This window comes from Gadus macrocephalus, chromosome 21, assembly GCF_031168955.1.
Source record: "Gadus macrocephalus chromosome 21, ASM3116895v1".
NCBI classification, from domain to species: domain Eukaryota; kingdom Metazoa; phylum Chordata; class Actinopteri; order Gadiformes; family Gadidae; genus Gadus; species Gadus macrocephalus.
Genome location: NC_082402.1, coordinates 102,334 through 124,713, shown reverse-complemented (window position 1 = coordinate 124,713; position 22,380 = coordinate 102,334). Strand labels below are relative to the sequence as shown.

General features: G+C 54.7%; 1 protein-coding gene across 1 annotated transcript; it reads left to right on the top strand.

Moving 5' to 3' along the window:
- On the top strand, positions 1 to 21,975 carry lbr (lamin B receptor). The gene is made up of 12 exons (XM_060042337.1): positions 1 to 116; positions 4,109 to 4,283; positions 5,422 to 5,646; positions 6,208 to 6,276; positions 11,636 to 11,807; positions 12,993 to 13,189; positions 14,806 to 14,860; positions 14,961 to 15,155; positions 15,694 to 15,797; positions 16,373 to 16,498; positions 17,552 to 17,751; positions 21,930 to 21,975. Exons 1-12 carry the CDS (start codon positions 112 to 114, stop codon positions 21,973 to 21,975), a joined length of 1,569 nt encoding a protein of 522 aa, XP_059898320.1. The 5' UTR covers positions 1 to 111.
- The last annotated feature ends 405 nt before the right edge of the window (positions 21,976 to 22,380 follow it).

Below are 22,380 nucleotides of genomic sequence, written 5' to 3'. Positions count from 1 at the left end.
GCGGGGCGGGCCGGGCCGGGGGCAGCTCGGGGCTCGGTCCGACCGGAGCCTCTCCATGCTGGTGTTGTATGGAAGCTGTCGGGACGGGAAGCCTACACGGAGAGCTGCAGCATGGGGTGTGTTTGGTGTGGAATCTCTGCCCTGGGGCTGAATATGAATGGCTTGTCTAGAAGTTAATCTCGGGAGTTATTGCTTTAGGGCGTTTCCTCGGTTTCCCCTTTGCGTGATGTTTCGAGCTGTTTCAGTGCATGTGTGTGTCTATCTGTTGGTTGTGTTATGTTTTAAAGATCATTGGAATGGGAGGTATTCGTATGCTATGTTCTGCAGTGGACTGTGTGTACTGGGTTGTGTGTTGATGTGTTGGTATGTTGTTGGGTCTTTTGGTTGTGTTTTTATCTGCTGGTTGTGTCTTTGAGAGAGCTGTTCATCCGTCATGTTGGGCACTGACCCTACATGGCCCAGGCTGCTCTGACTTCCACATGGGTGCTCACCCTACAGGAAACACAAGTTTAAAAATAATCCTTCAATCTGAATGGTTTGGCTCTTCTGACAAACGTTTTTTGAATATAGCTTTCCCAGAGTAATTATGACAGTGAATGGACGGTAGGCCGTATAACCATGGAGCCACTTTTGGTCTGGCCTATCGAGTTCACACATCAAAATAGACCTGGCATTGCGTTAACATCTACTGCTAGCTTTGCTGCTCTGGAAGTGTTCATCATGTTTAAATGTCATCCCCTGGACAGTCATCCCAGCAGTACTGTAGTGCAGCGGAAGAGTTATACTGCTGCAGTTATATTTACTAATGTCATATTTCATTTTGATGAACTTGATTGATTACTAGCATGATGTTGCCATCTATGTGTAGTTCATAGGTCTGGTGGTGAGTGGGTCGGTCCAACAGTGGGTGGTCCTTGTTGTGGTTGTGGCTGCGGTCTGGTAGTACGGCTAGTGGTTGGTAGGTCTGGTAGTGGGTAGGTCTGGTAGTGGGTAGGTCTGGTAGTGCGGCTAGTGGTTGGTAGGTCTGGTAGAGGGTAGGTCTGGTAGTGGGTAGGTCTGGTAGTGCGGCTAGTGGTTGGTAGGTCTGGTAGTGCGGCTAGTGGTTGGTAGGTCTGGTAGTGCGGCTAGTGGTTGGTAGGTCTGGTAGTGCGGCTAGTGGTTGGTAGGTCTGGTAGTGCGGCTAGTGGTTGGTAGGTCTGGTAGTACGGCTAGTGGTTGGTAGGTCTGGTAGTGCGGCTAGTGGTTGGTAGGTCTGGTAGTGCGGCTAGTGGTTGGTAGGTCTGGTAGTACGGCTAGTGGTTGGTAGGTCTGGTAGTACGGCTAGTGGTTGGTAGGTCTGGTAGTGCGGCTAGTGGTTGGTAGGTCTGGTAGTACGGCTAGTGGTTGGTAGGTCTGGTAGTGCGGCTAGTGGTTGGTAGGTCTGGTAGTGCGGCTAGTGGTTGGTAGGTCTGGTAGTACGGCTAGTGGTTGGTAGGTCTGGTAGTGCGGCTAGTGGTTGGTAGGTCTGGTAGTGCGGCTAGTGGTTGGTAGGTCTGGTAGTGCGGCTAGTGGTTGGTAGGTCTGGTAGTGCGGCTAGTGGTTGGTAGGTCTGGTAGTGCGGCTAGTGGTTGGTAGGTCTGGTAGTACGGCTAGTGGTTGGTAGGTCTGGTAGTGCGGCTAGTGGTTGGTAGGTCTGGTAGTACGGCTAGTGGTTGGTAGGTCTGGTAGTACGGCTAGTGGTTGGTAGGTCTGGTAGTGGGTAGGTCTGGTAGTGGGTAGGTCTGGTAGTGCGGCTAGTGGTTGGTAGGTCTGGTAGTTTGTAGGTCTGGTAGTTTGTAGGGTTGGTAGTTGCTCTACTAGTTTGTGGGTCTGGTAGTTTGTAGGTCTTGTAGTGGGTAGGGTTGGTAGTTGCTCTACTAGTTGGTGTGTCTGGTAGTTTGTAGGTCTTGTAGTGGGTAGGGTTGGTAGTTGCTCTACTAGTTGGTGGGTCTGGTAGTTTGTAGGTCTTGTAGTGGGTAGGGTTGGTAGTTGCTCTACTAGTTTGTGGGTCTGGTAGTTTGTAGGTCTTGTAGTGGGTAGGGTTGGTAGTTGGTGTGTCTGGTAGTTTGTAGGTCTTGTAGTGGGTAGGGTTGGTAGCTTGCAGGCCCAGTGGTAGTCCTGGGAGTGTTTGGGTAGAGCTGGTGGGGCCGTGCGTGTCAGCAGTTCTCCAGGGAGGTGTTGTAGTGACAGCCACCCCGGACTGCTGAGCTGGCCTCCCCTCTGCCTTTGTGTCGCCATACCATAATAATGGGTTAGTGGTTTAGCATGGAGGGCCTAGTAACGGTGACGCAATACGTAACCACTCTGTCTACTGTACTAGGCTGGCGTGGACCTGCTGTGGTTTATATAGCGGTAATAATAATAATAGTATACTATTCATATATAATCATCTATAATACTCATATTAATATAAATAGATAGCAGGGTTCAGTCCAAAGACCACCTGGTCTTATTATCTGTTATTAATTCTGAATCTCTTTCTGCTAAAAAAAACCAATCCTCTGTACTCCATCCCGGTGTTGACCTCACTGTGTCCCGGTGTTGACCTCAGTGAGTCCCGGTGTTGACCTCAGTGTGTCCCGGTGTTGACCTCAGTGTGTCCCGGTGTTGACCTCAGTGTGTCCCGGTGTTGACCTCAGTGAGTCCCGGTGTTGACCTCAGTGAGTCCCGGTGTTGACCTCAGTGTGTCCCGGTGTTGACCTCAGTGTGTCCCGGTGTTGACGTCAGTGTGTCCCGGTGTTGACCTCAGTGAGTCCCGGTGTTGACCTCAGTGAGTCCCGGTGTTGACCTCAGTGTGTCCCGGTGTTGACCTCAGTGTGTCCCGGTGTTGACCTCAGTGTGTCCCGGTGTTGACCTCAGTGAGTCCCGGTGTTGACGTCAGTGTGTCCCGGTGTTGACCTCAGTGAGTCCCAGTGTTGACCTCAGTGAGTCCCGGTGTTGACCTCAGTGAGTCCCGGTGTTGACCTCAGTGAGTCCCGGTGTTGACCTCAGTGTGTCCCGGTGTTGACCTCAGTGTGTCCCGGTGTTGACCTCAGTGTGTCCCGGTGTTGACCTCAGTGAGTCCCGGTGTTTACCTCAGTGAGTCCCGGTGTTGACGTCCGTGTGTCCCGGTGTTGACCTCAGTGAGTCCCAGTGTTGACGTCCGTGTGTCCTGGTGTTGACCTCATTGTGTCCTGGTGTTGACCTCAGTGAGTCCCGGTGTTGACCTCAGTGTGTCCCGGTGTTGACGTCCGTGTGTCCCGGTGTTGACCTCAGTGTGTCCCGGTGTTGACCTCAGTGTGTCCCGGTGTTGACCTCAGTGTGTCCCGGTGTTGACCTCAGTGAGTCCCGGTGTTGACCTCAGTGTGTCCCGGTGTTGACCTCATTGTGTCCTGGTGTTGACCTCAGTGAGTCCCGGTGTTGACCTCAGTGTGTCCCGGTGTTGACCTCAGTGTGTCCCGGTGTTGACCTCAGTGAGTCCCGGTGTTGACCTCAGTGAGTCCCGGTGTTGACGTCCGTGTGTCCTGGTGTTGACCTCAGTGTGTCCCGGTGTTGACCTCAGTGTGTCCTGGTGTTGACCTCATTGTGTCCTGGTGTTGACCTCAGAGTGTCACGGTGTTGACCTCAGTGTGTCCCGGTGTTGACCTCAGTGTGTCCTGGTGTTGACCTCATTGTGTCCCGGTGTTGAACTCAGTGTGTCCCGGTGTTGACCTCAGTGTGTCCTGGTGTTGACGTCAGTGTGTCCCGGTGTTGACCTCAGTGTGTCCTGGTGTTGACCTCAGTGTGTCCTGGTGTTGACCTCATTGTGTCCTGGTGTTGACCTCAGTGTGTCCCGGTGTTGACCTCAGTGTGTCCTGGTGTTGACCTCAGTGTGTCCCGGTGTTGACCTCAGTGTGTCCCAGTGTTGACGTCCGTGTGTCCCGGTGTTGACCTCAGTGTGTCCCGGTGTTGACCTCATTGTGTCCTGGTGTTGACCTCAGTGAGTCCCGGTGTTGACCTCAGTGTGTCCTGGTGTTGACGTCAGTGTGTCCCGGTGTTGACCTCGGTGTGTCCCGGTGTTGACCTCAGTGTGTCCTGGTGTTGACGTCCGTGTGTCCCGGTGTTCCTCCAGACCAGAGAGGATGCCGCCGCCGCGCTACCAGAACGGGGACACGGTGATGGGCCGCTGGCCGGGCAGCAACCTCTTCTACGAGGTCAAGGTGCTGAGCTACGACGCCCGGGAGCAGCTCTACACCGTCATCTACAAGGACGGCACGGAGCTGGAGCTCAGCGAGCAGGACATCAAGGTACCGCCGTCACCACGCCAAAGCATCCCAGCAGGCATCCAGCCCATTCGGCTCGCAGTTTCTGAAGAAGCAAACCCGTTTGTTTATACTTTATAAAGCAAATGTTCCCGTCTTCACACATCAAAACATGCGTTGATACAGCAGGAGAAGCTAACCTTATTATTTACACTCCAAAGCACACCGACTGGTATATTGTGGCTTCATACACCAAATGAAGCCCGACCCGGCCCGAGCCCGTGCACGTTCTGTCCGAGCCCGGCCCGACCCGACACATTAACCGTAATTATGTGCCGAGCCCGATTTCAACCCGACATTTTTTTTAATAGGCCTACATATGTAACTTTGTACACATTTGTTACTAGGCCTACTCTGCTAAATATATATGTAAGGGATAATGTATAGAACGCCGGTCATTATCGGGAAAATAAGCCCCGACCGGGCGAGCAGTACACCGACGCGCAGCGGAGGCGTCTTGCTTCGCCCTGAAGGGGCTTATTTTCGATAATCACCGGCGACGTTCTATACATTATCCTGCTTATTACACGGCTACTTGCCAAAACGAAAAAATAACTTCACATTGTATGTCTTTTTACAATTTATTCGTTAACAGCATTCGTAGTGTTGATCAGCAGAGAAATAATTAGTCCGCAAAGGCGGTGACGTTGCTTAGCAACGGAAGATGCTGGGGTTGACAAGTCACCGGACTACTACCCATGCAAGTGAACGGAGCGTTCCACAGCATTGAGAAGACCCGTGTAATAAAGGCCTATAATATTTCTGTTCATGGCATAGATTTCTCCTCAGATTAGGCCAATAAACCAATGATAATAAAAACGCTCCATCAAACTCCCGGCCCGACCCGGCCCGAGGATAGTGGTGGGAAATATCGGCCCGACCCGCCACATGTCCGTCTGGTCCTCCTGGGGTTAGACCACATGTCCGTCTGGTCCTCCTGGGGTTAGACCACATGTCCGTCTGGTCCTCCTGGGGTTAGACCACATGTCCGTCTGGTCCTCCTGGGGTTAGACCACATGTCCGTCTGGTCCTCCTGGGGTTAGACCACATGTCCGTCTGGTCCTCCTGGGGTTAGACCACATGTCCGTCTGGTCCATCATGTGTTCTACTCCCTCCCCTCCAGAGTGCGACCGGGTTCCGGCAGCGCTCCCGGTCGAGGTCCCGCTCCCCGTCCCGGCGCCGGAGCCGCTCGCGCTCCCCGGGCCGGACCACCCGCCGCTCCTCCTCGCGGACCGCCGCCGCCGTGGCAACCGCCAACATCACGGAGAGCGCCCCCCCCACCTCCTCGTCCGCCTCCAGGCGGTCGGAGAGGGTGAAGGAGGTGCTGGAAGTCCGCCTCACGCCCGTGGTACTCACTCACTCACCAACTCACTCACCAACTCACTCACCCACTCACCAACTCACTCACCAACTCACTCACTCACTCACCAACTCACTCACTCACTCACTCACTCACTCACTCACTCACTCACCAACTCACTCACTCACTCACTCACTCACTCACTCACTCACTCACTCACTCACCAACTCACTCACCAACTCACTCACTCACTCACTCACTCACTCACTCACTCACCAACTCACTCACTCACCAACTCACTCACTCACCAACTCACTCACTCACTCACCAACTCACTCACCAACTCACTCACCCACTCACCAACTCACTCACCAACTCACTCACCAACTCACTCACCAACTCACTCACTCACTCACTCACTCACTCACTCACTCACCAACTCACTCACTCACTCACTCACTCACTCACCAACTCACTCACCAACTCACTCACCAACTCACTCACTCACTCACTCACTCGCGCACATACACACACACACATTGTTGATATACACTGCAGGTCTATCTGCAGACACCTAATGTGTGTGTGTGTGTGTGTGTGTGTGTTCAGCAGGTTACTAGGACAGAGGAGAAAAACGGCAGCAACCATGAGAAGAGTGAACACAACGATACCAACCAGGTCAGTCGGTCAGGGAGAGAGCCAGGGTAAAGCCCCTTTCACACATGAAGACTTTAGCTGCAATGTTCAGGGAACATTTCCCTTAAGGGCTCATGTGCCGTAGGAAGCAGGGGTCGATACTCCAGGATATCTGCAGCGCCACTTTCCCTGTCAAAGACCTAGTGACCTCTCTGGATCACTGCCGGCATGGCGCTGGTGTGCATGAACGCCGTTAGGCTGCCGGGAGAGGCACCTAGAGGGGGGAGTCCATCTGACATAACACTCAGAGGGTGGGACCATCACAAGCATCTGCTGATCAGCGTTATACGTTACTTGGTAAATATATTGATAGCACATTTGGAGGATGGGGAAACGATTGAAGATCTGCTCGACATTTGGCCCGTCTATTCCAGCATTCCTAGGCCACGTGTGAATCGGCACAAGGTGGAAATGTTCCAGAACCAGCTGCATGTGTGGACAGTTAAAACCTCCAGCGGTGCGCCTGAAAGGGGTCCCAGTTATTCACCGGGAACTGTGTGAAAGAGGCTCCCAGGAAAGAGAGAGAGGTGGAGGTACCTCTGGGTGTGAACAGACCTTTGTCAGGTAGAAGAGTGGTAACAACAGAGCCTGGCTCTGGTGGGCCTCCTGGCCCCACGCTGGGCTGGAATGCCCTGAGGTGGGCATGGAAGGGGCCCCTCTGTGTGTGAGGGTTAGACCAGGCACGTGGCATTCCAACGCATTCAGTTTCCGTCTCTTGTCTCGCTCCCTCTCTCCCCTGGCCAACTCCCTCGTTCTTCTGTGTTTTTGTCTCTCTCTCTCTCTATTCCTCTTCTCTCTGTCACTCTCCCTCTCTCCCCTGGCCAACTCCCTCGTTCTTCTGTGTTTTTGTCTCTCTCTCTCTCTATTCCTCTTCTCTCCGTCTCTCTCCCTCTCTCCCCTGGCCAACTCCCTCGTTCTTCTGTGTTTTTGTCTCTCTCTCTATTCCTCTTCTCTCCGTCTCTCTCCCTCTCTCCCCTGTCCAACTCCCTCTTCTCTGTACCTACCTCACACAGGAAGTGGTTGAGCTCCAGAAGCATGGATACAGGAAATGAATTAGCTCTATCACTTTAGAGACAGGACGCTGTTGAGTTCTATCAGTATGGAGACGGGAAGCTGTTGAGCTATATCAGTATGGAGACAGAGAGTGATGAGGTTGAGCTATATCAGTATGGAGACAGAGAGTGATGAGGTTGAGCTATATCAGTATGGAGACAGAGTGATGAGGTTGAGCTATATCAGTATGGAGACAGAGTGATGAGGTTGAGCTATATCAGTATGGAGACAGAGAGTGATGAGGTTGAGCTATATCAGTATGGAGACAGAGAGTGATGAGGTTGAGCTATATCAGTATGGAGACAGAGAGTGATGAGGTTGAGCTATATCAGTATGGAGACAGAGAGTGATGAGGTTGAGCTATATCAGTATGGAGACAGAGAGTGATGAGGTTGAGCTATATCAGTATGGAGACAGAGAGTGATGAGGTTGAGCTATATCAGTATGGAGACAGAGAGTGATGAGGTTGAGCTATATCAGTATGGAGACAGAGTGATGAGGTTGAGCTATATCAGTATGGAGACAGAGAGTGATGAGGTTGAGCTATATCAGTATGGAGACAGAGAGTGATGAGGTTGAGCTATATCAGTATGGAGACAGAGAGTGATGAGGTTGAGCTATATCAGTATGGAGACAGAGAGTGATGAGGTTGAGCTATATCAGTATGGAGACAGAGAGTGATGAGGTTGAGCTATACCAGTATGGAGACAGAGAGTGATGAGGTTGAGCTATATCAGTATGGAGACAGAGAGTGATGAGGTTGAGCTATATCAGTATGGAGACAGAGAGTGATGAGGTTGAGCTATATCAGTATGGAGACAGAGAGTGATGAGGTTGAGCTATATCAGTATGGAGACAGAGTGATGAGGTTGAGCTATATCAGTATGAAGACAGAGTGATGAGGTTGAGCTATATCAGTATGGAGACAGAGAGTGATGAGGTTGAGCTATATCAGTATGGAGACAGAGAGTGATGAGGTTGAGCTCTCAGTATGGAGACAGAGAGTGATGAGGTTGAGCTCTCAGTATGGAGACAGAGAGCGAGGAGGTTGAGCTCTCAGTATGGAGACAGAGAGCGAGGAGGTTGAGCTCTCAGTATGGAGACAGAGAGCGAGGAGGTTGAGCTCTCAGTATGGAGACAGAGAGCGAGGAGGTTGAGCTCTCAGTATGGAGACAGAGAGCGAGGAGGTTGAGCTCTCAGTATGGAGACAGAGAGCGAGGAGGTTGAGCTCTCAGTATGGAGACAGAGAGCGAGGAGGTTGAGCTCTCAGTATGGAGACAGAGAGCGAGGAGGTTGAGCTCTCAGTATGGAGACAGAGCGAGGAGGTTGAGCTCTCAGTATGGAGACAGAGAGCGAGGAGGTTGAGCTCTCAGTATGGGGATGGAGGGATGAGGTTGAGCTCTCAGTATGGAGACGGAGAGCGAGGAGGTTGAGCTCTCAGTATGGAGACAGAGAGTGATGAGGTTGAGCTCTCAGTATGGAGACGGAGGGATGAGGTTGAGCTCTCAGTATGGAGACAGAGAGCGAGGAGGTTGAGCTCTCAGTATGGAGATGGAGGGATGAGGTTGAGCTCTCAGTATGGAGATGGAGGGATGAGGTTGAGCTCTCAGTATGGAGATGGAGGGATGAGGTTGAGCTCTCAGTATGGGGATGGAGGGATGAGGTTGAGCTCTCAGTATGGGGATGGAGGGATGAGGTTGAGCTCTCAGTATGGAGACGGAGAGCGAGGAGGTTGAGCTCTCAGTATGGAGACAGAGAGGGATGAGGTTGAGCTCTCAGTATGGAGACAGAGAGTGATGAGGTTGAGCTCTCAGTATGGGGTTGGAGGGATGAGGTTGAGCTCTCAGTATGGAGACAGAGAGGGATGAGGTTGAGCTCTCAGTATGGAGACAGAGAGTGATGAGGTTGAGCTCTCAGTATGGGGTTGGAGGGATGAGGTTGAGCTCTCAGTATGGGGTTGGAGGGATGAGGTTGAGCTCTCAGTATGGAGATGGAGGGATGAGGTTGAGCTCTCAGTATGGAGACAGAGGGATGAGGTTGAGCTCTCAGTATGGAGATGGAGGGATGAGGTTGAGCTCTCAGTATGGGGACAGAGAGTGATGAGGTTGAGCTCTCAGTATGGAGACAGAGAGTGATGAGGTTGAGCTCTCAGTATGGGGTTGGAGGGATGAGGTTGAGCTCTCAGTATGGAGATGGAGGGATGAGGTTGAGCTCTCAGTATGGGGACAGAGAGTGATGAGGTTGAGCTCTCAGTATGGAGACAGAGTGATGAGGTTGAGCTCTCAGTATGGAGACAGAGAGTGATGAGGTTGAGCTCTCAGTATGGGGTTGGGGGGATGAGGTTGAGCTCTCAGTATGGAGACAGAGTGATGAGGTTGAGCTCTCAGTATGGGGATGAGGGAATGCGGTGCATGTGATAGGCATTAGTGTCTGAGTCAGTCAGCACAGCTGTGTGCAACCAAGCAGGCTGAGCTACAACGGACACAGCTCTGTTTCACCCCCCACCTGGTACTGATGACTGGCAGCATGAAGGGGACTATACCGCTAGGGTTAGGCTAACCCTTTCATACCATTGTTTCTATACTGAGTGTTGGAGCCATTTGATATTTATGTTGCAAATTAAGTTTAAGTGATTAGGATTGATAACACTATTGAAATAATTATAATATTTAAGTTCATGTAATATGGTTTAATAGTTATGGTCTTATTTATGGTCTACAATTACCCAATTCTATGTGTGTAAAAATTATTGACTGCCGTGTTCTATCTGGCCTATTGAGCGTGACGTCTGACGTTCTGACTGGCAGATGTCTAATATATAGATGGGCTACCTATGACCAGGGAGAGCGGAAGTGGCAAACAATTTTTCAACCGCGTGAATGCGATAGGGACATGTTATATTGACTAAGAAGAAATAAATAAACCTATAATTTACGACGCGCGTTGTCCGATTGTCTCCGCTCCCAGAAGTGGCCGCTGGAAAGCTGCCACTACATTAAGTTGAAAAATTGCCCATCCGAAACGTTGGACAAAGGAAACTGATGGATTGTATCTTTGAGCTGTGGTTGGAAATACGCTGGAACACATTCAGCATCAACTTGCTTCTTCGTGAGTAACCCGGCGAATTCCATTGTAGTCAGAGACCCATGATACGATCAGACATTAGGGGAGACCGAAATGTTTGATGGGACAATCCGAATTGCGCAATCAAGACCCATACGATCAGACATCAGGAGAGAGACTGAATTTTTTGATGGGACAATCCGGATTGCGCAATCAAGACCCATACGATCAGACATCAGGAAAGACTGAAATGTTTGATGGGACAATTCGAATTGCGCGATCGCAGGAAAGAAGCATATAAGCGATCACTGAGATCCCGACGTGTTAATTCAACGAATGACTAACGACGGCGCCTCTCCCTAACGACGGCGCCGCTGCCTAACGACGGCGCCTCTCCCTAACGACGGCGCCTCTCCCTAACGACGGCGCCGCTGCCTAACGACGGCGCCTCTCCCTAACGACGGCGCCTCTCCCTAACGACGGCGCCGCTGCCTAACGACGGCGCCTCTCCCTAACGACGGCGCCGCTGCCTAACGACGGCGCCTCTCCCTAACGACGGCGCCTCTCCCTAACGACGGCGCCTCTCCCTAACGACGGCGCCGCTGCCTAACGACGGCGCCTCTCCCTAACGACGGCGCCTCTCCCTAACGACGGCGCCGCTGCCTAACGACGGCGCCTCTCCCTAACGACGGCGCCGCTGCCTAACGACGGCGCCTCTCCCTAACGACGGCGCCTCTCCCTAACGACGGCGCCGCTGCCTATCGACGGCGCCTCTCCCTAACGACGGCGCCTCTCCCTAACGACGGCGCCTCTCCCTAACGACGGCGCCTCTCCCTAACGACGGCGCCTCTCCCTAACGACGGCGCCTCTCCCTAACGACGGCGCCGCTGCCTAACGACGGCGCCGCTCCCTAACGACGGCGCCTCTCCCTAACGACGGCGCCTCTCCCTAACGACGGCGCCTCTCCCTAACGACGGCGCCTCTCCCTAACGACGGCGCCTCTCCCTAACGACGGCGCCTCTCCCTAACGACGGCGCCGCTGCCTAACGACGGCGCCTCTCCCTAACGACGGCTCCTCTCCCTAACGACGGCGCCTCTCCCTAACGACGGCGCCTCTCCCTAACGACGGCGCCTCTCCCTAACGACGGCGCCTCTCCCTAACGACGGCGCCTCTCCCTAACGACGGCGCCTCTCCCTAACGACGGCGCCTCTCCCCGTCTCCCAGAAGGCGGAGCCCAAGGCGGAGCCGGAGAAGAGCCAGAGCCGCTACAACCTCCGGCGCCGCAAGGACGACCCGGCCGTGGAGCCCGCCCCCCTGGAGGAGGAGCCGGAGGCGGAGCAGACGGAGGCTCCGCCCCCCGCGGGCAGCCCCCCGCTGGACTTTGGAGGCCGGATAGGTAGGGGGGAGGGAGGGGGTGAGGTGAGGGAGGGAGGGGAGGTAGCCCGGATAGGTAGGGGGGAGGGGGGGGGGAGGGGAGGGAGAGAGGGTGAGGAAGGGGCGGTAGGCCGGATAGGTAGGGGGGAGGGGAGGGAGGGGAGGTAGGCCGGATAGGTAGGAGGGAGGGAGGGGGGAGGGGAGGTAGGGAGGGTGAGGAAGGGGAGGTAGGCCGGATAGGTAGGGGGGAGGGGAGGGAGGGAGGGAGAGAGGGTGAGGAAGGGGAGGTAGGCCGGATAGGTAGGGGGGAGGGGAGGGAGAGAGGGTGAGGAAGGGGAGGTAGGCCGGATAGGTAGGGGGGAGGGAGAGGGGGAGGGAGGGGGCGAGGGGAGGTAGGCCGGATAGGTAGGGGGGAGGGAGGGGGGGAGAGGGTGAGGGGAGGGAGGGGGGGAGGTAGGTTGAGTGGGGGAGGGGGGAGAGGGTGAGGAGAAGGAGGGGAGGGGGGAGAAGGAGAGTGCAGGGAGGGAGAGAGGAGTGGAGGAGAGGGTGAGTTGAGTCCTGTTCTAGTGAGGGTGTGTCCTGGTGGCTGACCTTCACTGGGACAGTATTATGGTCTGTCTGGACTCTAACCTGGTGTGGGGTCAGTATTATGGTCTGTCTGGACTCTAACCTGGTGTGGGGTCAGTATTATGGTCTGTCTGGACTCTAACCTGGTGTGGGGTCAGTATTATGGTCTGTCTGGACTCTAACCTGGTGTGGGGTCAGTATTATGGTCTGTCTGGACTCTAACCTGGTGTGGGGTCAGTATTATGGTCTGTCTGGACTCTAACCTGGTGTAGGGTCAGTATTATGGTCTGTCTGGACTCTAACCTGGTGTAGGGTCAGTATTATGGTCTGTCTGGACTCTAACCTGGTGTGGGGTCAGTATTATGGTCTGTCTGGACTCTAACCTGGTGTAGGGTCAGTATTATGGTCTGTCTGGACTCTAACCTGGTGTGGGGTCAGTATTATGGTCTGTCTGGACTCTAACCTGGTGTGGGGTCAGTATTATGGTCTGTCTGGACTCTAACCTGGTGTAGGGTCAGTATTATGGTCTGTCTGGACTCTAACCTGGTGTAGGGTCAGTATTATGGTCTGTCTGCTGGTGTGGGGTCAGTATTATGGTCTGTCTGCTGGTGTGGGTCAGTATTATGGTCTGTCTCTCCAGGGGCCTACCTGTGGCTGCTGTTCCTGCCGTCCTGGGTTCTGTTTGTGGTGCTGCAGGTGAACCTGGAGGACCCCAGCCTGATCCACTTCCCCCCGCCGCTGCCCCCGCTGGAGGCCTTCTGGGACCCCCAGGCCCTGGTCCTGGTCCTGCTCTGGGTCCTCTTCCAGGCCCTGCTCTACCTGCTGCCCGTCGGCAAGGTACGGCCGCTGTCACGCCAAATTTGTACCGGGTGCCAAATTTGTACCGGGCGCGTCATCCATACGTAATCCATTCCAAACCTGCCTGGCAACAGATGATCGCGTCGTCCGTTGCCTGGCAACGGACGATCGCGTCGAATGACGTGAAAGGTTCACGAACATTCGCAAACCTTCTATCTAGCGATCCGTTATCTGTATTGTGCTATTTCGTCCTTGACCTGCTTTAAACACTCAGTTTACTAGCTAAATTTGATTACACAATTAAATACAATACAAATATAAAGTAAAAACAAGTGTTATCTAGCGATCCGTTTTCTGTGTTATGTTATTTCGTCTTTGGCAACATGAGCGTGAATGTTTTTTGAAACCCGCTTTAAACACTCAGTTTACTAGCTAAATTTGATTAAACAATTAAATACAATACAAATATAAAGTAAAAACAAGTGTAATCTAGCGAACCGTTAACTGTGTTATGTTATTTCGTCTTTGGCAACATGAGCGCGAATGTTTTTTGAAACCTGCCCGGCAACGAACAACCCTTACGTAATCAGCTGTCCGTTGCCTGGCAACGGACAGCTGATGACGTGCCCGGTACAAATTTGGCACCCGGTACAAATTTGGCGTGACACCGCCTTACTGCCTGCTACTGGGACCTGGGCCTTACTGACTGCTACTGGGACCTGGGCCTTACTGACTGCTACTGGGACCTGGGCCTTACTGCCTGCTTTACTGAGGCCTGGGCCGTACTGCCTGCTACTGGGACCGGCGCCTTACTGCCTGCTTTACTGAGACCTGGGCCTTACTGCCTGCTACTGGGACCTGGGCCTTACTGACTGCTACTGGGACCTACTGGGACCTGGGCCTTACTGCCTGCTACTGGGACCTGGGCCTTACTGACTGCTACTGGGACCTGGGCCTTACTGCCTGCTACTGGGACCTGGGCCTTACTGCCTGCTACTGGGACCTGGGCCTTACTGACTGCTTTACTGAGACCTGGGCCTTACTGACTGCTTTACTGGGACTATGGTTTCAATGGTTGGTTTACTTGGACTCTCTGGTTTTGGTCTGGTCTATATTCTCCCTCTCCCTCTGTCTCTGTGTCTCTCTCTCTTTACTCTCTGTCTCTGTGTCTCTCTCTCTTTACTCTCTCTCTCTGTCTCTGTGTCTCTCTCTCTTTACTCTCTCTCTCTGTCTCTGTGTCTCTCTATCTTAACTCTCTGTCTCTGTGTCTCTCTCTCTTAACTCTCTCTCTCTCTCTGTGTCTCTCTCTCTTTACTCTCTCTCTGTCTCTGTGTCTCTCTCTCTTTACTCTCTGTGTCTCTCTCTCTTAACTCCCTCTCTCTGTCTCTGTGTCTCTCTCTTTACTCTCTCTCCCTCTGTCTGTGTCTCTCTCTCTTAACTCTCTCTTTACTCTCTCTCCCTCTGTCTCTGTGTCTCTCTCTCTTTACTCTCTCTCTCTGTCGCTGTGTCTCTCTCTCTTTACTCTCTCCCTCTGTCTCTGTGTCTCTCTCTCTTTACTCTCTCTCCCTCTGTCTCTGTGTCTCTCTCTCTTTACTCTCTCTCTCTGTCTCTGTGTCTCTCTATCTTAACTCTCTTTACTCTCTCTTCATCTCCAGCTGAGTGAAGGCATGCCTCTGCGATCTGGAGAGAGACTGAAGTACAGAACCAACGGTGCGACACACACACACACACACACACACACACACACACACACACACACACACTGGTCTGTGTGCTGGTCTAGCCCTGTCTCACCCCCTCCCCCCCTCAGGGTTCTTTGCCATCGTGGTGAGCGGCGTTGCCGTGGCAGCGGCCGTCCACCAGGGCGCGGACCTGTCCTACATCCACTCCCACTTCCTGCAGCTGGCCGCCGCTTCCTTCCTGCTCTCCCTGCTGCTCAGCGTCTACCTGTACGCCCGCTCCCGCCACGCCCCCACCCCGGAGCGCGCCCTGGGGGGCAACTCGGGTAACGATTACCATATCGATCACCATGACGATTAGCATATCGATCACCATGACGATTACCATATCGATCACCATGACGATTACCATATCGATCACCATGACGATTACCATATAGATCACCATGACGATTACTATATCGATCACCATGACGATTACTATATAGATCACCATGACGATTACTATATAGATCACCATGACGATTACTATATAGATCACCATGACGATTACTATATCGATCACCATGACGATTACTATATCGATCACCATGACGATTACTATATCGATCACCAGGACGATTACTATATCGATCACCATGACGATTACTATATCGATCACCATGAAGATTACTATATCGATCACCATGACGATTACTATATCGATCACCATGACGATCGCCATGCCCTAGGAGGAGAGGGCTGACCGGCCGACCGGCTCCTTTTAAAGAAGTTGCTATGGATACAGGCATGTGCTAAAGGGGTCTGAAGAGGTGGAGTATCGTATGTTTAAATCAATGAGCTGACCTTTGACCCCCCCTGCAGGGAGCCTGATGTACGACTTCTTCAAGGGCCGCGAGCTGAACCCCCGCATCGGGACCTTTGACCTCAAGTTCTTCTGTGAGATGCGCCCCGGGCTGATTGGCTGGGTGAGTGGGTCACATGCTCCCCCTGGTGGGCAGATGGGGAGGTGCAGCCTCACTTCTCTGGGTCTATAGGGGGGCGCCCCCTGGTGGGCAGAAGGGGAGGTGCAGCCTCACGTCTCTGGGTCTATAGGGGGGCGCCCCCTGGTGGGCAGAAGGGGAGGTGCAGCCTCACGTCTCTGGGTCTATAGGGGGGCGCCCCCTGGTGGGCAGAAGGGGAGGTGCAGCCTCACTTCTCTGGGTCTATAGGGGGGCGCCCCCTGGTGGGCAGAAGGGGAGGTGCAGCCTCACTTCTCTGGGTCTATAGGGGGGCGCCCCCTGGTGGGCAGAAGGGGAGGTGCAGCCTCACTTTTCTGGGTCTATAGGGGGGCGCCCCCTGGTGGGCAGAAGGGGAAGTGCAGCCTCACGTCTCTGGGTCTATAGCGGGCGCCCCCTGGTGGGCAGAAGGGGAGGTGCAGGAGTTATAGCACTATGCCCCGCTCACTAGCTGCTGCTATTGGAGAAGTATAGCTGGTATCAGAATGGGTCAGACTGTGGGCACCCTGCCCTACCCACACTAACCCCCCCCCCCCCCCCCCCAGTGTGTGATCAATGCCTCCCTGGCCGTGGCTGAGATGCGGCTCCAGGGTCTGAGCTCTCCCTCTCCTGCCATGCTGCTGGTCAACGCCTTCCAGCTGCTCTACGTGGTGGACGGCCTCTGGAACGAGGTGCTCACACAGCCATCCCATAATAAACACTAGTGCTGCCATCCCATGATAAACACTAGTGCTGCCATCCCATGATAAACACTAGTGCTGCCATCCCATGATAAACACTAGTGCTGCCATCCCATGATAAACACTAGTGCTGCCATCCCATGATAAACACTAGTGCTGCCATCCCATGATAAACACTAGTGCTGCCATCCCATGATAAACACTAGTGCTGCCATCCCAAGATAAACACTAGTGCTGCCATCCCATGATAAACACTAGTGCTGCCATCCCATGATAAACACTAGTGCTGCCATCCCATGATAAACACTAGTGCTGCCATCCCATGATAAACACTAGTGCTGCCATCCCATGATAAACACTAGTGCTGCCATCCCATGATAAACACTAGTGCTGCCATCCCATGATAAACACTAGTGCTGCCATCCCATGATAAACACTAGTGCTGCCATCCCAAGATAAACACTAGTGCTGCCATCCCATGATAAACACTAGTGCTGCCATCCCATGATAAACACTAGTGCTGCCATCCCATGATAAACACTAGTGCTGCCATCCCATGATAAACACTAGTGCTGCCATCCCATGATAAACACTAGTGCTGCCATCCCATGATAAACACTAGTGCTGCCATCCCATGATAAACACTAGTGCTGCCATCCCATGATAAACACTAGTGCTGCCATCCCATGATAAACACTAGTGCTGCCATCCCATGATAAACACTAGTGCTGCCATCCCATGATAAACACTAGTGCTGCCATCCCATGATAAACACTAGTGCTGCCATCCCATGATAAACACTAGTGCTGCCATCCCAAGATAAACACTAGTGCTGCCCTTTCCATCCCATAATAAACACTAGTGCTGCCCTTTCCATCCCATAATAAACACTAGTGCTGCCCCTCCCATCACATAATAAACACTAGTGCTGCCCCTTCCATCCCATAATGCCCTGTGTCCCCGTCCATCCCATAATGCCCTGTCTCCCCCTCCATCCCATAATGACCCTGTGTCCCGTCCATCCCATAATGCGCGTGTCCCCAGGAGGCCATCCTGACCACCATGGACCTGATGCACGACGGCTTCGGCTTCATGCTGGCCTTCGGGGACCTGGTGTGGGTGCCCTTCACCTACAGCCTGCAGGCCTACTACCTGGTGGAGCACCCCCACGGCCTGGCCCCCCCCGCCCTGCTGGCCATCCTCACCCTCAAGCGTCAGTGCCCCCCTCTCAACCCCTCTCACCCGCTGACCCTCTCACCCTCTGACTCTCTCACCCTCTGACTCTCTCACCCTCTGACCCTCTCACCCTCTGACCCTCTCACCCTCTGACTCTCTCACCCTCTGACTCTCACCCTCTGACTCTCGCCCCCTCTCCCCCTCTCACCTGCTGACCCTCTCACCCTCTGACTCTCTCACCCTCTGACTCTCACCCTCTGACTCTCGCCCCCTCTCCCCCTCTCACCTGCTGACCCTCTCACCCTCTGACTCTCTCACCCTCTGACTCTCTCACCCTCTGACTCTCGCCCCCTCTCGCCCCCTCTCCCCCTCTCACCCTCTGACTCTCTCACCCTCTCCCCCTCTCACCCTCTGACTCTCTGACCCTCTCACCCTCTGACTCTCGCACCCTCTGACTCTCTCACCCTCTGACTCTCTCACCCTCTCCCCCTCTCACCCTCTGACTCTCTCACCCTCTGACTCTCGCCCCCTCTCACCCGCTGACCCTCTCACCCTCTGACTCTCTCACCCTCTGACTCTCGCCCCCTCTCACCCGCTGACCCTCTCACCCTCTGACTCTCTCCCCCTCTCACCCGCTGACCCTCTCACCCGCTGACCCTCTCACCCTCTGACTCTCTCACCCTCTGACTCTCTCACCCTCTGACCCTCTCACCCTCTGACCCTCTCACCCTCTGACCCTCTCACCCTCTGACTCTCTCACCCTCTGACTCTCACCCTCTGACTCTCGCCCCCTCTCCCCCTCTCACCTGCTGACCCTCTCACCCTCTGACTCTCTCACCCTCTGACTCTCACCCTCTGACTCTCGCCCCCTCTCCCCCTCTCACCTGCTGACCCTCTCACCCTCTGACTCTCTCACCCTCTGACTCTCTCACCCTCTGACTCTCGCCCCCTCTCGCCCCCTCTCCCCCTCTCACCCTCTGACTCTCTCACCCTCTCCCCCTCTCACCCTCTGACTCTCTGACCCTCTCACCCTCTGACTCTCGCACCCTCTGACTCTCTCACCCTCTGACTCTCTCACCCTCTCCCCCTCTCACCCTCTGACTCTCTCACCCTCTGACTCTCGCCCCCTCTCACCCGCTGACCCTCTCACCCTCTGACTCTCTCCCCCTCTCACCCGCTGACCCTCTCACCCTCTGACCCTCTCACCCTCTGACCCTCTCACCCGCTGACCCTCTCACCCGCTGACCCTCTCACCCTCTGACTCTCTCACCCTCTGACCCTCTCACCCTCTGACCCTCACCCTCTGACTCTCTCACCCTCTGACCCTCTCACCCTCTCACCCTCTGACCCTCTCACCCTCTGACTCTCTCACCCTCTGACCCTCTCCCCCTCTGACCTTCACCCTCTGACTCTCTCACCCTCTGACTCTCTCACCCTCTGACCCTCTCACCCTCTGACCCTCACCCTCTGACTCTCTCACCCTCTGACCCTCTCACCCTCTGACTCTCTCACCCTCTGACTCTCTCACCCTCTGACTCTCTCACCCTCTCACCCGCTGACCCTCTCACCCGCTGACCCTCACCCTCTGACTCTCTCACCCTCTGACTCTCTCACCCTCTGACCCTCTCACCCTCTGACTCTCTCACCCTCTCACCCTCTGACTCTCTCACCCTCTCACCCGCTGACCCTCTCACCCGCTGACCCTCTCACCCGCTGACCCTCTCACCCTCTGACCCTCTCACCCTCTGACTCTCTCACCCTCTGACCCTCTCACCCTCTGACTCTCTCACCCTCTGACTCTCTCCCCCTCTCGCCCTCTCTCCCCCTCTCGCCCCCTCTCACCCGCTGACCCTCTCACCCTCTGACTCTCTCACCCTCTCACCCTCTGACTCTCTCACCCTCTGACTCTCTCACCCTCTGACTCTCTCACCCTCTGACTCTCTGACCCTCTCACCCTCTCACCCTCTCACTCTCTCACCCTCTCACTCTCTCACCCTCTGACTCTCTCACCCTCTCACTCTCTCACCCTCTGACTCTCTCACCCTCTGACTCTCTCACCCTCTGACTCTCTCACTCTCTCACCCTCTGACTCTCTCACCCTCTGACTCTCTCACCCTCTCACCCTCTGACTCTCTCACCCTCTGACTCTCTCACCCTCTGACTCTCTGACCCTCTCACCCTCTGACTCTCACCCTCTCACTCTCTCACCCTCTGACTCTCACCCTCTGACTCTCTCACCCTCTGACTCTCTCACCCTCTCACCCTCTGACTCTCTCACCCTCTCACCCTCTCACCCTCTGACCCTCTCACCCTCTGACCCTCTCACCCTCTGACTCTCTCACCCTCTGACTCTCTGACCCTCTCACCCTCTGACTCTCACTCTCTCACTCTCTCACCCTCTGACTCTCTCACCCTCTCACCCTCTGACTCTCTGACCCTCTGACTCTCTGACCCTCTCACCCTCTGACTCTCTCACCCTCTGACTCTCTCACCCTCTGACTCTCTCACTCTCTCACCCTCTGACTCTCTCACCCTCTGACTCTCTCACCCTCTGACTCTCTGACCCTCTCACCCTCTGACTCTCACCCTCTGACTCTCTCACCCTCTGACTCTCACCCTCTGACTCTCTCACCCTCTCACCCTCTGACTCTCTCACCCTCTGACTCTCTCACCCTCTCACCCTCTGACTCTCTCACCCTCTGACTCTCTCACCCTCTGACTCTCTCACCCTCTGACTCTCACCCTCTGACTCTCTCACCCTCTCACCCTCTGACTGTCTCACCCTCAATTCAATTCAATTCAACTTTATTTCGCATGTTTACAGATACTAGGAATTTGAATTGGCATTCTCCATGCAGGCAACACACAGTAAAACAGAAAGACAAGAACACAATACAAGGACAAACAGTACCATCATGAGCAATAGATTAATAGGAATGGAGATAGTGCCAGTGTTAATAAAATAAAGTGCAATGGTGTCCAAGTTGAAGAGTTATTTAGGAGGGCTATTGCTTGGGGGAAACGTGATGTGATGTTTTGGACATCATAGCCCTGTACCGCGGGGAGAAGATTAACCAGACTATTGGCAGGATGGGAGGGCTCAGCCACAGTCTTCACAGCTCGGTTAATGGTCCTGGAGCTGTGGAGGTCCATGATGGAGGGCAGGGGGCGCCCGGGGATCCGCTCTGCCGCCCGGACCACTCTTTGTAGCCTGGCCTTTGCACGGGCTGACGCAGAGGCGAACCAGATGATGAGGGAGGACGTCAGCACACTCTCAATGACCGCTTTGTCTCTCACCCGCTGACCCTCTCACCCCTCTCCCCCTCTCACCCGCTGACCCTCTCACCCTCTCCCCCTCTCACCCGCTGACCCTCTCACCACCTCACCCTCCTCACCCGCTGACCCTCTCACCCTCTCACCCGCTGACCCTCTCACCCTCTCCCCCTCTCACCGCCGCTGACCCTCTCACCCTCTCCCCTCTCACCCGCTGACCCTCTCACCCGCTGACTCCTCTCACCCTCTCCCCGCTCTCCTCCCTCTCACCCGCTGACCCTCTCACCCTCTCACCCGCTGACCCTCTCACCCGCTGACCCTCTCACCCGCTGACCCTCTCACCCTCTCACCCGCTGACCCTCTCACGCCGCTGACCCTCTCACCCTCTCCCCCTCTCACCCGCTGACCCTCTCACACCCTCTCACCCGCTGACCTCTCTCACCCTCTCCCCCTCTCACCCGCTGACCCTCTCACCCTCTCTCCCCTCTCACCCCGCTGACCCTCTCACCCGCTGACCCTCTCACCCTCTCCCCCTCTCACCCGCTGACCCTCTCACCCGCTGACCCTCTCACCCGCTGACCCTCTCACCCGCTGACCCTCTCACCCGCTGACACCTCTCACCCTCTGACCCTCTCACCCTCTCCCCCTCTCACCCCGCTGACCCTCTCACCCTCTCCCCCTCTCACCCGCTGACCCTCTCACCCTCTCCCCCTCTCACCCGCTGACCCTCTCACCCTCTCCCCCTCTCACCCGCTGACCCTCTCACCCGCTGACCCTCTCACCCGCTGACCCTCTCACCCGCTGACCCTCTCACCCTCTCCCCCTCTCACCCGCTGATCCTCTCACCCTCTCCCCCTCCCACCCGCTGACCCTCTCACCGCTGACCCTCTCACCCTCTCCCCCTCTCACCCGCTGACCCTCTCACCCTCTCCCCCTCTCACCCGCTGACCCTCTCACCCTCTCCCCCTCTCAGCCTCAGCCAGGTTCAAGAGGAAGCAGATCTATCGCAGCGAGTTTAATCCCAGTAGAAGTCATGTGGACGGTCTCCTCTGCCTATACTCTGTCTCTTTGTCTCTATCTTCACCCTCTCTGTGGCTCTTTGCCATCTCTCTCTCTCTGTCTCTGTCTCTGTCACTGTCTCTGTGTCTCCCTCTCCGTCTCTCTCTCTCTCTCTCTCTCTCTCTGTCTCTGTCTCTGTCTCTGTCTCTCTCTCTCTCTCTCTCTCTCTCTCTCTCTCTCTCTCTGCTGGACCAGTCGTTAGGTCATGACCAGAATACGATATCCGTTTACCAGTAAAGCAGTGATGCGCTCTGCCTTCATGGAGAGGTGGCCACAGGGAGCCTCCTGAAACAGCCTCTGTAACGTCTATGAACGTAGCTTAAGGTTAAAGGTTAAAAGGCATCAGAATGCCTCAGCTGACCATA

Excerpts from the sequence above, each read along its gene's own strand:
- lbr (XM_060042337.1), top strand. Across the intron at positions 4,284-5,421 it reads TCAGCGAGCAGGACATCAAG|AGTGCGACCGGGTTCCGGCA; the intron begins GTACCGCCGTCA and ends CCTCCCCTCCAG. Across the intron at positions 17,752-21,929 it reads CCTCTCAACCCCTCTCACCC|CCTCAGCCAGGTTCAAGAGG; the intron begins GCTGACCCTCTC and ends TCCCCCTCTCAG.